The 13057-nt window shown below is 40.9% G+C and overlaps 1 protein-coding gene across 1 annotated transcript; it reads right to left on the bottom strand.

Annotated features, from left to right (window-relative positions):
- Positions 1-6700: 6700 nt before the first annotated feature.
- On the bottom strand, positions 6701-7529 carry LOC121978207 (uncharacterized protein ycf23-like). The gene is made up of 5 exons (XM_042530585.1): positions 7449-7529; positions 7310-7369; positions 7129-7218; positions 6944-7051; positions 6701-6868 (listed from the first exon to the last, which is right to left on the bottom strand). The coding sequence occupies exons 1-5, from the start codon at positions 7527-7529 to the stop codon at positions 6701-6703; spliced, it is 507 nt and encodes a 168-aa protein (XP_042386519.1).
- Positions 7530-13057: the final 5528 nt, after the last annotated feature.

Genomic DNA, 13057 nt, shown 5'->3' with positions numbered 1-13057 from the left:
CAAACCAAGACCTACCAGTGCTACGACAAGGAAGAACCAAAAGAAAGCCCAACGTGCTATACACAACCCTTCCAAACTAAACAATTTGTTAAATTCCAAATCTAACAATTCTTTATTAGGTTTCATGGCAGCAACCTAAACATAAGCTTCCTCCAAAACATGCTTCAAAATCAAATTTAAACTTGCTGGACTTTAGAACCTTAAATCTTGCTACAACAGAGATAAAAAGAAAGAGAGCAAAGAACACATGCTACTCATAAACCTCTAGCTATCCCAATACTGCACGGTATGATCCGGAAGCAAGGAAAACAAAATTCTAGCATTCTCAATTCTGTTCAGCATTCCGAAGCAAGAAAACAAAATCCGAAACCTCAATCCATGGCAGAAAACTTCAAAGCTCTGTTCCTTACAACATACTTCAGAAAAACAAGAAACTACAAGAAGAACAACTCCATAGCTACTCTTACCGCAGGTGAGGAGCAACTTACAATGGTTTCTTGGACTCACAACTGGATGAGGAGAACTTCTAGGGTTTCGGTTAGCTCGAGTTCCCGACTCCTCTTTGTGCCCACGACTTCCCTTCGACGAGAGGACCTGGTATTGGTGAAGAACTCTCGACGTTTGCCCCTCGCTGACCGCCAGAGGTGAAAACCCTACCTCCCCTTGCTTTCCGCCCGAGCACCGCCCGACTCCGCGCAAGAGAAAAAGGGAAAGAGTTTTTGGTTTCGGAATTTACCACCTCAACTTATCCCTTTTATAATCTCCAGTATTCTGTTAACCCCTCAAATAAATTTGCTACCTTTTCTAAACATAACCGCCCGCTTGGGCACTTGGTTAGCCGGATTCGCTTAAGGTTCGGGTCGGGTCGGAGGTCGCGGGTTCGAATCTCGGCTGCATCCCTTTTTATTCCTATTTATTCTCCGTTTTCTAACTACTGCTTAAATAAATTTCATCCCTTATTTGATTAGCATCGCCCGCTTGGGCACTTGGTCAGCCGAGACAACTTAAGGCTTTGCTTAACCGGAGGTCTTCGGTTCGATCCTCGGTCAAACCTCTTTATTTTTATTTTTATTTTTTTCAACTTCTTTCTTTTGGTAAAAATACCAAACGAACTCCAAAAATTATATAAAAATACTCTAAAAATCTATAGAATATTTCTATGACATTTCTAAATATTTTTAAGTACTATTAGGACTCGTAATGAGGAATTTTGGGTCGTTACACAGGAAGTCGAAGTAAAGACGCGGCTAGCGAGAAGGACGGCACGGGAGAGAGCCGACGGGCTCGATGCGTCTGAGGGGCGAGTGTTAGTTAGAGCCCTACATCCAATCATTTGATGATTGTTGTATGGACTCGTTGTATCATATTCTTATATATATAAAGGCATTTGTTTATAGTTATTATGCTTACTTGTATTGGTGCCAAATAACTAAGTATAATAGCGTCCTTGAGTAGAAGGTTCTTACCTATATCAATCGATTGGTTGAATCGATAGTGAGATGATATAGGGAACACTACTCCTAATCATTTCTAGTCAAGTATTAACATTCAAGGACAATGTTAATGCGATGAGACTAGCATGTAGGTCAACTCGATGACTTGATCTCACAAGTCATGGATATGGAGATATCAAGTTAACACATGGGTATGCATTGGAGAATGTATACTGAATGACCCGCCATGAAAAAGTATCATGGATCGTTATGTGAGTGTCATATACTTTCTCATGTGACTATAGGTATGACTATTAGTCCTTGGACCTGAAGTCACCATGGTTCCCTACATAAGGAGTTACATACTTTGACTTTGTCAAACGTCACCCGTAACTAGGTGGATTATAAAGGCGATTACTGGGTATGTAACAAAGTATGCGGAGGGATGTGAGTGATGTAGATGGGATCTATCCCTCCTATATGACGGGAGAGACATCGATATTCTTGATAGAGTGAGACCACTAAGTGCATGGCCATGCCCAAATGAGTCAATATGAGATGTTGAGCTTATTTGATTAAGTGAGTCTACTTGGGATTCAAGATTTAGATTGATTAGAGGATGACACGGTGTATGCCTCACATTAATCAATCTAGGTGTCAAGGATAGAAGGACACTTGTCATATATTATGAAGAGTCACAATTAGTAGTCACAAGGCGATGTTGGATCTCAACATTCTTGTAACTTGGGTAGTAATGATGTGTTGCTAGATACTGCTCATTACTTATGCTTCTAAATGGGTTTAGGAGCATTGCCAACGTTACAAGAACCTATAGGGTCACCCACAAAGGGAAATTAGATGGAGATTAGGTTCATTTGATGAACCAAGAGGGTTAGGTTCATATGATTAACCAAATTGGATTAAGAGTAATCTAAATTAGGCTAATTGAGTTGGACTCAATTTGGTTCATGTGTTAGATGAGTCTAATTTGGACTTAGACTCATTGAATCAATTTAATTCAATGAATAGAGATTCATTAAATTAAAATTAACTTGAACCAATGGTTAGATTTGATCAACCATGGGAGAGAAGTGGTCAAGTTTGACTTGACTTGAGAGGAAGATGAAGAGTCAAGTTTGACTTGACCATTTGCCACATCATTTGTGAGTTGGCATTAAGTGGGCCAATTATGATGTGCCACTTCATCAAGGCTAGCACATGTGTGTGCCACCTCATGAGGGAGATCAAGAGTTGTGACTCTTGATATCCCATGGAGGTTTAAAAGCCTTTCTTGGAAGTGGCCGACCACTTTTTAGTGCTTGGGTGAGTTTCATTTCTTTTGTGTAACTCTCATCTTCTTCCTCAAGCTCTCTCTTCTCTCCCTCTCCTCCACCTTGGCCGAACCTTACAAAGGTGCTAGCACACCTTTTGTTTGGTTTCTCCATCTCTTTCTTGTGTGGATACACATAGAGGAGTATCTACTTTGATACTCTCGAGATCCAGCGAACCTTGGACGAGCGGGATTGCAAAGGGTATCGCATCAAGGGTAAAGCTCTTCTCCTTTGTAGATCTAGTTTAGATCTAGGCTAGAAACTCGTACTCGAAGTTTTACATAAATTTTATTTCTTCACACGGATCCGGTGGCGGGGTTTCGGGGTTTTCGCAACGCAAAATGTGATTTTTGTGGGCCGAAAAACCCAACAACGAGGTGCTGTGGAAGAGTACACTAGCGGACGAGAAGGGAACGTGCGGTGTTTCCGAGGGGCAAGAAGCCGGAGTGGAAGATTGCTTGAGAAGCAAAAGATGTAGCTGTCCGAGGGACGAAAAGCTATGGAAGAGTACGCTGGCGGACGATAAGGAAGCAAGCAGCAATTCCGAGGGACGAGAAGCCGGAGCGGAAGTTTGCTCGAGAAGGCTGGAAGTTGGGTTCGGGTGAGCCCTATTCTGGATGGCCGAAATCACCCAAGCGAGCGGAGCTGGAGCGGAAGACCTGAACCAAGGCGAGTAGAACTGAAGAAGGAGACCGGGACCAAAATTTAGCAAAGGGTTGATTTTTGGCCCCGGGGTGCTCGGACCAGTCCGAGGCGCCAGGAGCAGGTTGGGGCGCCCGGGCGTCGGGAGCAGGTCGAGGTGCCCGGACCAGTCCGGGGTGCCCGGAACCCTTCGGGGCGCCCAAAATCTGATTCTTAGCCATTTCAACGTGGCATTTGAACGTTGAATCAGGATAGAATTCTATCCCATTCCAAGCACCTGGAACCCTTCTAAGCACCCTGAGCAGGGATATATAAGCAGTGCTACTCCCATAAGCTAAGTAAAGAGGACAAGAAATTATGAAACAACACTTGTACGGTTTTTCTGTTTACCTTTCTGATTCTATACGTTCATTGTTGTAAGAGGCTTCTCTGCCCAGAGGAGATTCTTAGTGTACTTTTTCATCTGTCTTGGATTAATAACCTCCCCGGTTGTAACCAAGTAAATTCACTGAGCCTCGACTTTTTGATTCATTATTTCTTTCTATGTTTATGCAAGTGTTCTTTTAATTAAGTTATAAGTTCGAGAAATGTCTTTTTATTTTCACTACAAGAAAAAAGCTAAACAACAACGCTTTTTTGGCGTTGTCGTATGTACTTAAAAAGTGATGTTGTAGATGGTGTTGTAGAAAGTCATATCAAAGACAACGCTTTAAAAGCGTTGTGGTTGGTCACAAAGACAACGCTTTTTAAGCGTTGTCTTTTCGTTCTTAAAAAGCGTTGTTATAGATGCTGTTGTAAAAATGCACATATCAAAGACAACGCTTTAAAAGCGTTGTGGTTGGTCACAAAGACAACGCTTTTTAAGCGTTGTCTATTCGTTCTTAAAAAGCGTTGTTAAAGATGCTGTTGTAAAAATGCACATATCAAAGACAACGCTTTAAAAGCGTTGTGGTTGGTCTCAAAGACATTGTTTTTTAAGCGTTGTCTTTTATTACTTAAAAACGTTGTCTTTTTAAATTTATAAAAAATAGTGTTTTTCTTAATTAAATAGCAAAAATTATAAAAAATACTCAAAATTTACATATAATTGAATATCCACAACCACAATCATTTTTATAATAAGACTATTTAACAAATAAATAAAACTTTATATTATACAAACAAAATGTATACATATTGATCCACAAATTAAATTTGTATCATACAAGTTATCCTTAACTTCATGACAATAATTTTTCAAACACACAAGTTTTACAAAACCTCATCATTGACTAACCACTGTTGTTGGTGTCCATCGCATGGAATTGCTTCTTTAAGTCCGACAATCTCTTCTTCCGAAAGGCTTTCACTATCACTCTTAGAGCCATCTTCTTCAACTTGTCATCAACACACCGGGGTTGTAGGCAATCAAGAAATTTTGTATGAAAACTTTCATACATGTAAATCTCGTACTAAATAATATGTCAATGTTATATATACATGTAATTCATACCGTAAGTGTGTTTATATCGTAACTGACAAGTTTTCTTTAGGGCCAACTTCTACTCAAGCTCTTTAAACACTGCATCAAAATAAAAAAATTGGCATTAGTTCTGTGCTAATCCCTGAAATTTAGATGCTGAGCTACATCAGAAAGAAATTATAAAAGATGTGAAGAGATAACAATGAACAAGAACTATCAGAACCTGATCTGTTTATGTCCATTAAAAACACAACATATCAGATTGAACAAAGAGCAGGTCCTTACCATTCAGAAGCTTCAAAGAAGTGATGCAGGCTCCAAAGAGATAAATCTCTGTGGCATTGCACAATAACCATGCGATATATAAGCTCGTCAACATACATAATTCACCCATAGACGGCAATTTCAATTTTCAATAAACTGAGGAGGAACACATTACAAAAGCAATGATCAATTCATAACTGGATATATAGTAGGATACATATTACCGGTGGATCTCCCTATCCGTTGCTTTCAAAAAAAAAATTGTGATCATTAAGCCTCGTGTGATATTGTGATATATATACAACATAAAATTTAAATCTTAAAAAATCGGAAATAATTCATTAAACCTTTTACACAGAAATTACGGAACAAGTAGAAGAGAAAGGGGCAGATTGATAAACCTGCCATGAGGAGAATTAGAGAAATCAAAGGAACTTTGGGAAACCCTCCGCTCCCTTCCTTGATTCTGATGCCTTTCGCATATGAAGTTCGATCTACACTGCCAAGCACGAATATTCTGCTCGATCTGTCCATAAAGATTCAAAAGAGAGAAACCAGAAACACAAAAGGGGTAGCTAGAAGCCCGATTAGAGAAGTAGACAAAAGATCAAACAGAAAGGAACAAAGCAGGGGAGTAGAAAAGGAGTGCTGTAGATGGATATATTAACCAAGCATATTAATGTTTGACCTGTCTTTACAAGTTCTAAGCATATATATTAACCAAGCATATAACCTAAGAGGAATAAGTTACAAAATGCTACTTGATGTTTGACCTGTCTTTATTGGATTTTGCGGCCCCGGTCTTCTTGTAGCCAGGCACAATGTAATACTTGATGTTGACTCTACCTTTGCAGTTGTTTCGGCTTGAGGAGTGGCAAAGAATGGTGGAGTAGAGGATGGATTTCAGGTATTCATCCGTGCCATCGAGGAAATGACTCCAGTAGGTGACTAGCATGTTGACCAGGGCATGCTTGGAGAAGATGACTTGTTTCAGAAGCCTTTTAGATCAAAGATACGAAGTGCATTGTTATAAAACTAGATGCACGAACACTTGCTTATACGGTTCTTGAAATAAAATACATTCGTAACCGTCACTAGCCCAAGCTCAATAAGGAAAATTCACGGTAAATGTGCATAGTATACCTCAGATACTGCAGATGATAGGGAAGGCCAGAAGACAGTTTGACGCAAATATTGAGATTGCCCAAGCCAATCCATGGTACTAATCCTGACAGCTCCTCCAAATCGCACTAACTTGATTGTGTCCACCCATCCTTGTTCATCAGCTTGGAACCTTTGAAATGAAAGCTGCATTGGGTACATGGAAAAAACAACAAAAAGGGAGGATAAATGATAGCCACCAACCTAATTGTTCACAAATATTTGTATAAGTTATTAAGGGTGTTCATAGAAGTTGATCCTTTAGCCGTGTCTGTTAGATGGTCAAATCTAGGCGCCAACTCAAAAATGTTGGCGTCCAAGTGTTAGTGTTCAACTACTTCTGACAATGAAGTAGTAGCAGATAATCAAGAACACAAGAGAATCTGAAAGAGTCTATATTTCTTTCACTAGTAGCAGATAATGATTAGATTAGAAAGCAAAAGAACGCATACCACACCAGCTGCTCCTGCTGTTAAAGCCATAGGTGCAGTGACAGCGCTTAATCCAGATGAGCACATAACTGGAATCTGAACTGCTCGGGAAATGGAGTATGCAGCTGCTAGCGTTGGTGTGGCCTACATTTTAAAGAGGAAAAATATCACATTTTTCATCACAAGTGTGCTAAGATTTCTTATTCGTACTGTTGTTACCTTCTCGATCAAACCAAGGACACCAGGTTTTGATGGACTTGAGTATTTCCCTCCTTCAGTTTGGATTATATCAGCACCTTCCTGTTCCAGCAACTCTGCTAGCTTCACCTTTTTAAATTGAACAAAAAACAACGAGAGATTGTGTTAGTGACAAATCTCAGTTTACGAGGAAATAAATGAGCTACCTGATCAGGGAGACTAAGCATGTGTGGCACGGTTACAGACAGTGTAATGGATGGAAGAATCCTTCTAGTTTCTCTAGTGAGCTTTAGAATCTGACAATGGCACCACAGAATAGTGACGAGATAGAAATAGCTGAAAATACTCGAGGAACTGCAAGGAAAAGTACGATCATGATTCATATACCTGTTCAGGGGAAAACTGAATTCCCATCTCGTAGAAAGAATCATAATTTCCAATTTCCACCTGCATTTAGCACAAGGATTTTAATGTTTGGTATGACAGACAATCCGATCGAAACCAGTCAAGTTCATCGCATCCTAACCATTTGGGCACCTGCTTCCACTGCAGAAGGAAATGCCAAAGGGTCCACAGAGGAAACACAAATATGCAAGAACAAGATCATCATAAGAAAGAAGAGCTGTGGAACTCTGAAAATGCGAGCTACTGAGGCAGCGAGCAATCTGCTTGAACAAGGTAATCATGCAGCGTTGGAACTCTGTCGTGAGCATCAAAGACCAAATATTACCAAATATTAAGATCACTGACAAACCAAATAATACCTTATTTTTAATAGCTATCTAGAGGATCTGGCTTTTTGACTTGAAGCTGGTTCAAAGAAGACAAATCAAATATACAAATACTAAGATGAAAGCATAATGAAGTAGTTAACTTTTTCTACTTTACCTGATTATAAGATCTACAGCTTCTTGCTCAGTATTTTGCTGCACGAGTAATTATTAGAAAAACAAACCCAATAGTGGAACAAAAGCTAGATAAAGAAACTAGATAATTTACACTGACAGAACTTTACAGAATAACATATAATACAGTGCTTTGTACTTGCATATTAATCCAGAAAACATCCTTTCACCTAAGTGACAATTTTTCCAAAACATCATCATTCACAAAACATCATCATACTTTCAAAGGAGAAGTAATTTACCATGAAACCATACTACCAGACTGTTTGGAATAAGTAATATCAACTTTTAATTTGTATATCATATATAGTTGAAGAAAATACTTTCGTTTAATGGCCTAAATTCAACACAAATTGACAAAGAAAAGTGTTTTTTTTTGTTAATGCAAATATATTTAACCTCCAGCCTTTTCTTTGATATCGTTCGCTGTGGCCCAAGAAAGTTCCGGCGACTGCTTAATTACTTTACTCTTTTTTTGTATATATGAACATTTCTGAATTGGATTAGTTTCCATATGATCAATCTCTAAATTACTAAACTGCTGCTAAACAGCATTTAAGCTTTGTTCCTTTCTTCTAACGCTAATATTCGTCGATATTGAGATAGTTTATTTGAATAGCCCAGGTACAGTTAAATCTTATACAGAGCTTAGTTGGTTAACCAGTAAATTATTAACCAGCCGCCGCACTAACGATTCATGATCTTAGCAACTGTGTAAATAAGACCCTGGAAATCCTACAGCCCGAGTGAACCCAATCGGATTGTCGTAGCAAACACCCTTCACAACAACAGAGGCCCCTTGAGCCCCGACCTTCTCTACCCAAGTGGCCATAGCAATTCCAAAGCGACGAGTAACCTTAGTCGAGCAAGCAGTCTGGAACACCAACCACTGACATATCCTAACAAAAAATCAATTACAACAAGGTTAAACACAGAGAGCGACGTCAAGTTAACGATCAGATAACACCAATAATCCAGATGGATGGTTGTCACAAATTAAAACATCATCATTCACAAAACAGAAGTAGTACTACCAGACGACACGGCATCGAACGAACTCGGAGCAAAGGAACTGCCACTTCCAAAGGAGAAAGGAGAGGTCGAAATGCTGGTGATGGCAGGAGAGGAGGTAGCGGTAGCAGAAGAAGAGAATAGAGGGGACGCAGAGGAGGAGGCAGGAAACGGGGATACGAAGGATGGAGCTGGAGCAGACGTCGTCGGCACAGAAAAGGCGGGGGGAGATGAGGACGTAGCAAACGAAGGCACCGAAGGTGCGGCACTAGCTGACGAAGCAAACAGTGTCTGAGCCGAGGACAAGGCCGGCGCCGGCGCCGGAGGGGAAGCGGAAGTACCAAACAACGGAGAGGCAGCAGTGGAAGACGAACCGAAGCCGAAGTTGGGAGTCGAAGCCCCCAATCCAAAACCAAAATTAGGGCTTGAGGAAGCGGAAGGTGCGGCGGATGCTGAGGGAAAAGGGATGGGTTTGGGAGAAGAGACCGCCTGCGAGGAAAAGAGACCGGGGTAGTAGAGGCGGAGGATGGAGCAGATGGCGAGAAAAGACTAGAGGTAGTAGAGGCGGAGGATGGAGCAGATGGCGGGAAAAGACTGAAGGTAGAAGCGGCGGAAGATGGAGCAGACGTCGAGAAAAGACTGGAGGTAGAAAAGGCTGAGGATGCGGCCGATGAGGAGCCAAAGGTTGAGAGGCCGAAGAGAGATGGGGAGGAACCGGCGGAGGAAGAAGCGCCTAGGGAGAAACCAGTGGCGGAAGATGAGGCGGCGCCAGCGGCGGTGGGAGCGAAGGAGAAGGGGGAGGCGGAGGAGAGGGAGAAAGAGGAGGAAGCGGAAGAGACTGAGGGTTTGGGTCGACTTGGAGGAGTTTGGGTCGAGATTAGGGTTCAGAGGAGATCACGCGGCAAGGAGAGGAGAAGGCGCTCGTGGAGAGGAGTGGAGAGGAGAAGGCACTCGTGGAGAGGAGAAGGCGCTCGTGGAGAGGAGTGGAGAGGAGAAGGCACTCGTGGAGAGGAGAAGGAGAGGAGAAGGCACTCGTGGAGAGGAGTGGAGAGGAGAACTCGTGGAGAGGAGTGGTGAGGAGAAGGCGCGCGCGCGTTGAGGGTTTAGAGTTTAGCAAAGCGAGGGCTGCGAATTTATTTTAAGTGAGTTTAGGGGAAACATACACAACACTTTAAAAAACGTTTTTTAAAAAAATGTTGTCTTTGACCATAAACAACAACACTAAAGACAACACTTCATTAAAAACCGTTGTCTTTAGTAAAAAGTAAATACCATAGACAACGCTTTTCACTAAAAGCGTTGTAAAACAAAGAACGACAACGTTTTTATTAAAAAGCGTTGTCTATTGGGTGTTGTTGAATGCAAAAATTCTTGTAGTGTTTATTTTTGTGCAGGCGCTATTCACCTCCCCCCTCTAGCCGACCGCTAAGGGTCCTAACAATATGTCTCTTCATAAGGAGTCGTGAATCCTTTGTGGGCTATCCAAACACCTTCGGGCACTTCAACTTATACCGAATCATCCCGGGACCACACCTCAATGAGATGCTTGCTTAAGATGTCAAAGTATAAGTCTCCATGACCAAAATGACTCATATATCTCAAGTTGAAGGAAACTTGCACTCGTGCTACAGTAAGAACTTCACGGACATATCTATATATATGTAGAGTGTTGGTGTAGCGGGCCAGCAAAAGGGGAGGGGTGAATTGCCTAAAATAGAAAAAGATACCCTCCTCGATCTTTCAACTCTTAAAGTGAAAGAAAAATAAATAAAATACATCAATAGAACTTAAGAAGACTCAGGGTTTGACTTGGTTACAACCTAAGTGGTTGTTAATCCAAGACGGTTGCAAGAGCTTAATAAGAATCTCCTTCTCTGAAGGCGGAGAAGTCTTTTACACACTATGAAAGCTTAATCGTTGCTAGGAATTGAGTACAAGAGTTGATAATTAATTTCCTAGCTCCAGGGCCCTTTTTATAGCTCCTGGAAGTTCTATCCATAGGCTTGAGGGCGCCTCCCAAGGGATGGAGGGCGCCTCCAAGGGGATGCAGCAGATAAAACTATATTCACTGCTAATGTTCAATTTTGACTCATTGAGGTAGCCTCCATTGGCATGGAGGGCCTTGGAGGCGCCTTGGAGGCACCCTCAACCCTTTGTTGAGGGCGCCTTCAGCAGGGCCTTTCAGCTCCTTTTGACCTTCTGAAGCTCCGATCGCTTGGGTGATTGCGGCCAATCGAAATAGGGTTCACCCGAACCTAATTTCTGACCTTCTCCTCGAGCAAGCTTCCACTCTGGCTTCTCGTCCCTCGAACGTCGCGTACATTTTTCTCGTCTACCAGTGTACTCTTCCACAGCTCTTTCATCCCTCGGACACACCGAGCCCGTCGGCTCCCTTTCCATGCCATCATTCTCACCAGCTGCATCTTCCGCTCAATTTCCTGTGCTCCTAAGCTCCTGTACACTTAGACACATGGATCAAAATCAAACAGAACCTAACCTAACTTTGTTGATCACATCAAAATAACCACGGGGTCCAACATAGAGAACCATATGAAGTCTTACAGCGAGTCACTCCAATGAACTAGTTACCATAACTAGCACCCACGTTTAACTCTCAACATCCCAATGTCTTCAGCCAGTGAGAAAACAGCTGCTTGGCCAAACCAAGGAGTATAACTCGTGATAGTCTTATAGAATTGATGATGCCCGAATATATCAATTCGATGACTAGGGAAATTTTAATATATTCATAATTAAATAGCAGAGATAATCACTAGTTGCGATCCAATCACAAATTCTCTCATGCTATGAATTATATTACGGATATTTAGTAAATGAGTTTAACACAATCAAACATATAATATACACTCAAATAGTGAATCTATACTTATCAAATAAATAGAAAACCCCATAAGGTGATTGTCTTAGGACATCCCTTAAATTCAAACACTCCCACTTGGCCTAAAGCCAATCACCACGGTGTCCTAAATCGTAAGCATGGACGTGACTCTCAAACTTGCTTTGTGGTAGAGCCTTTGTCAAAGGATCCACTAGATTCCTTTTAGTGAAAATTTTCTCGAGTTGTATTTCTTTCCTACTAACGATCTCCCTGATCAGATGATAACGGCAAAGTACATGTTTTGATCGCTGATGAGGCCTCAATTCCTTTGCTTGTGCAATGGTTCTAGTGTCATCGCAGTAAACAGGTAATGTTTTAACAATGGATGGAACCACTCCAAGTTCAGTAATGAACTTCTTGATCCAAACCGCTTCCTTTACTGCTTCCGAAGTTGCAATGTATTCCACCTCACAGGTAGAATCTGCAATAGTATCTTACTTGGAGCTTTTCCAACTAGTTGCACCTCTATTTAATATGAATATGAATCCAGATTGGGACTTAGAGTCATCCTTGTCTGTCTAGAAACTAGCATCTGTATATCCGCTATGGTCATATCACCATCTCCATAAACTAAGAATATATCCTTAGTTCTTCTTAAGTACTTAACGATCATCTTGACAGCTACCCAATGATCCATTCCTATATCAGACTGGTATTTGCTCGTAACACTCAGAGCATATGATACATCGGGTCTTGTACATAACATAACATACATGATAGATCCTATTGCGGATGCATAAGGTATCTTATCCATGAAAATCTTCTTGTCTTCTATGAGTGGGCACATAGACTTTGAAAGTTGAATTCCATGCCTCATATGTATGAAACCTTTCTTTGATTCATACATGCTAAACTATCTTAACACTCTATCTATATATGTAAACTATGAAAGACCAAATAACTTTTTCGATCTATCTCTATAGATTTTCATCCCAAGGATGTAAGTTGCTTCTCCCATGTCTTTCATGGAGAACGTATTGGACAACCAAACTTTAATTGACTGTATAACTGACACATCATTTTCTATAAGTAATATGTCATCAACATATAATATTAGGAATACAACTACACTCCCACTAACCTTTTGATACATATAAAGTTCGTTTGGATTTTGTGAGAAATCAAACTGTTTAATCGCCTCATCAAAACAGATATTCCAACTCCTAGATGCTTACTTTAGTCCATAAATGGACAGTTAAAGCCTACATACTTTATTTTTGTCGACAGATATGAAGCCTTCAAGTTGTGTCATGTATACATCCTTGAGTAGATTTCCATTAAGGAAATCTATTTTCACATCCATCTTCCATATCTCATAAT

The sequence above is a fragment of the Zingiber officinale genome, chromosome 4B (genome assembly GCF_018446385.1).
Source record: "Zingiber officinale cultivar Zhangliang chromosome 4B, Zo_v1.1, whole genome shotgun sequence".
NCBI lineage: Eukaryota > Viridiplantae > Streptophyta > Magnoliopsida > Zingiberales > Zingiberaceae > Zingiber > Zingiber officinale.
This window is presented reverse-complemented; position numbering and strand designations above follow the sequence as displayed.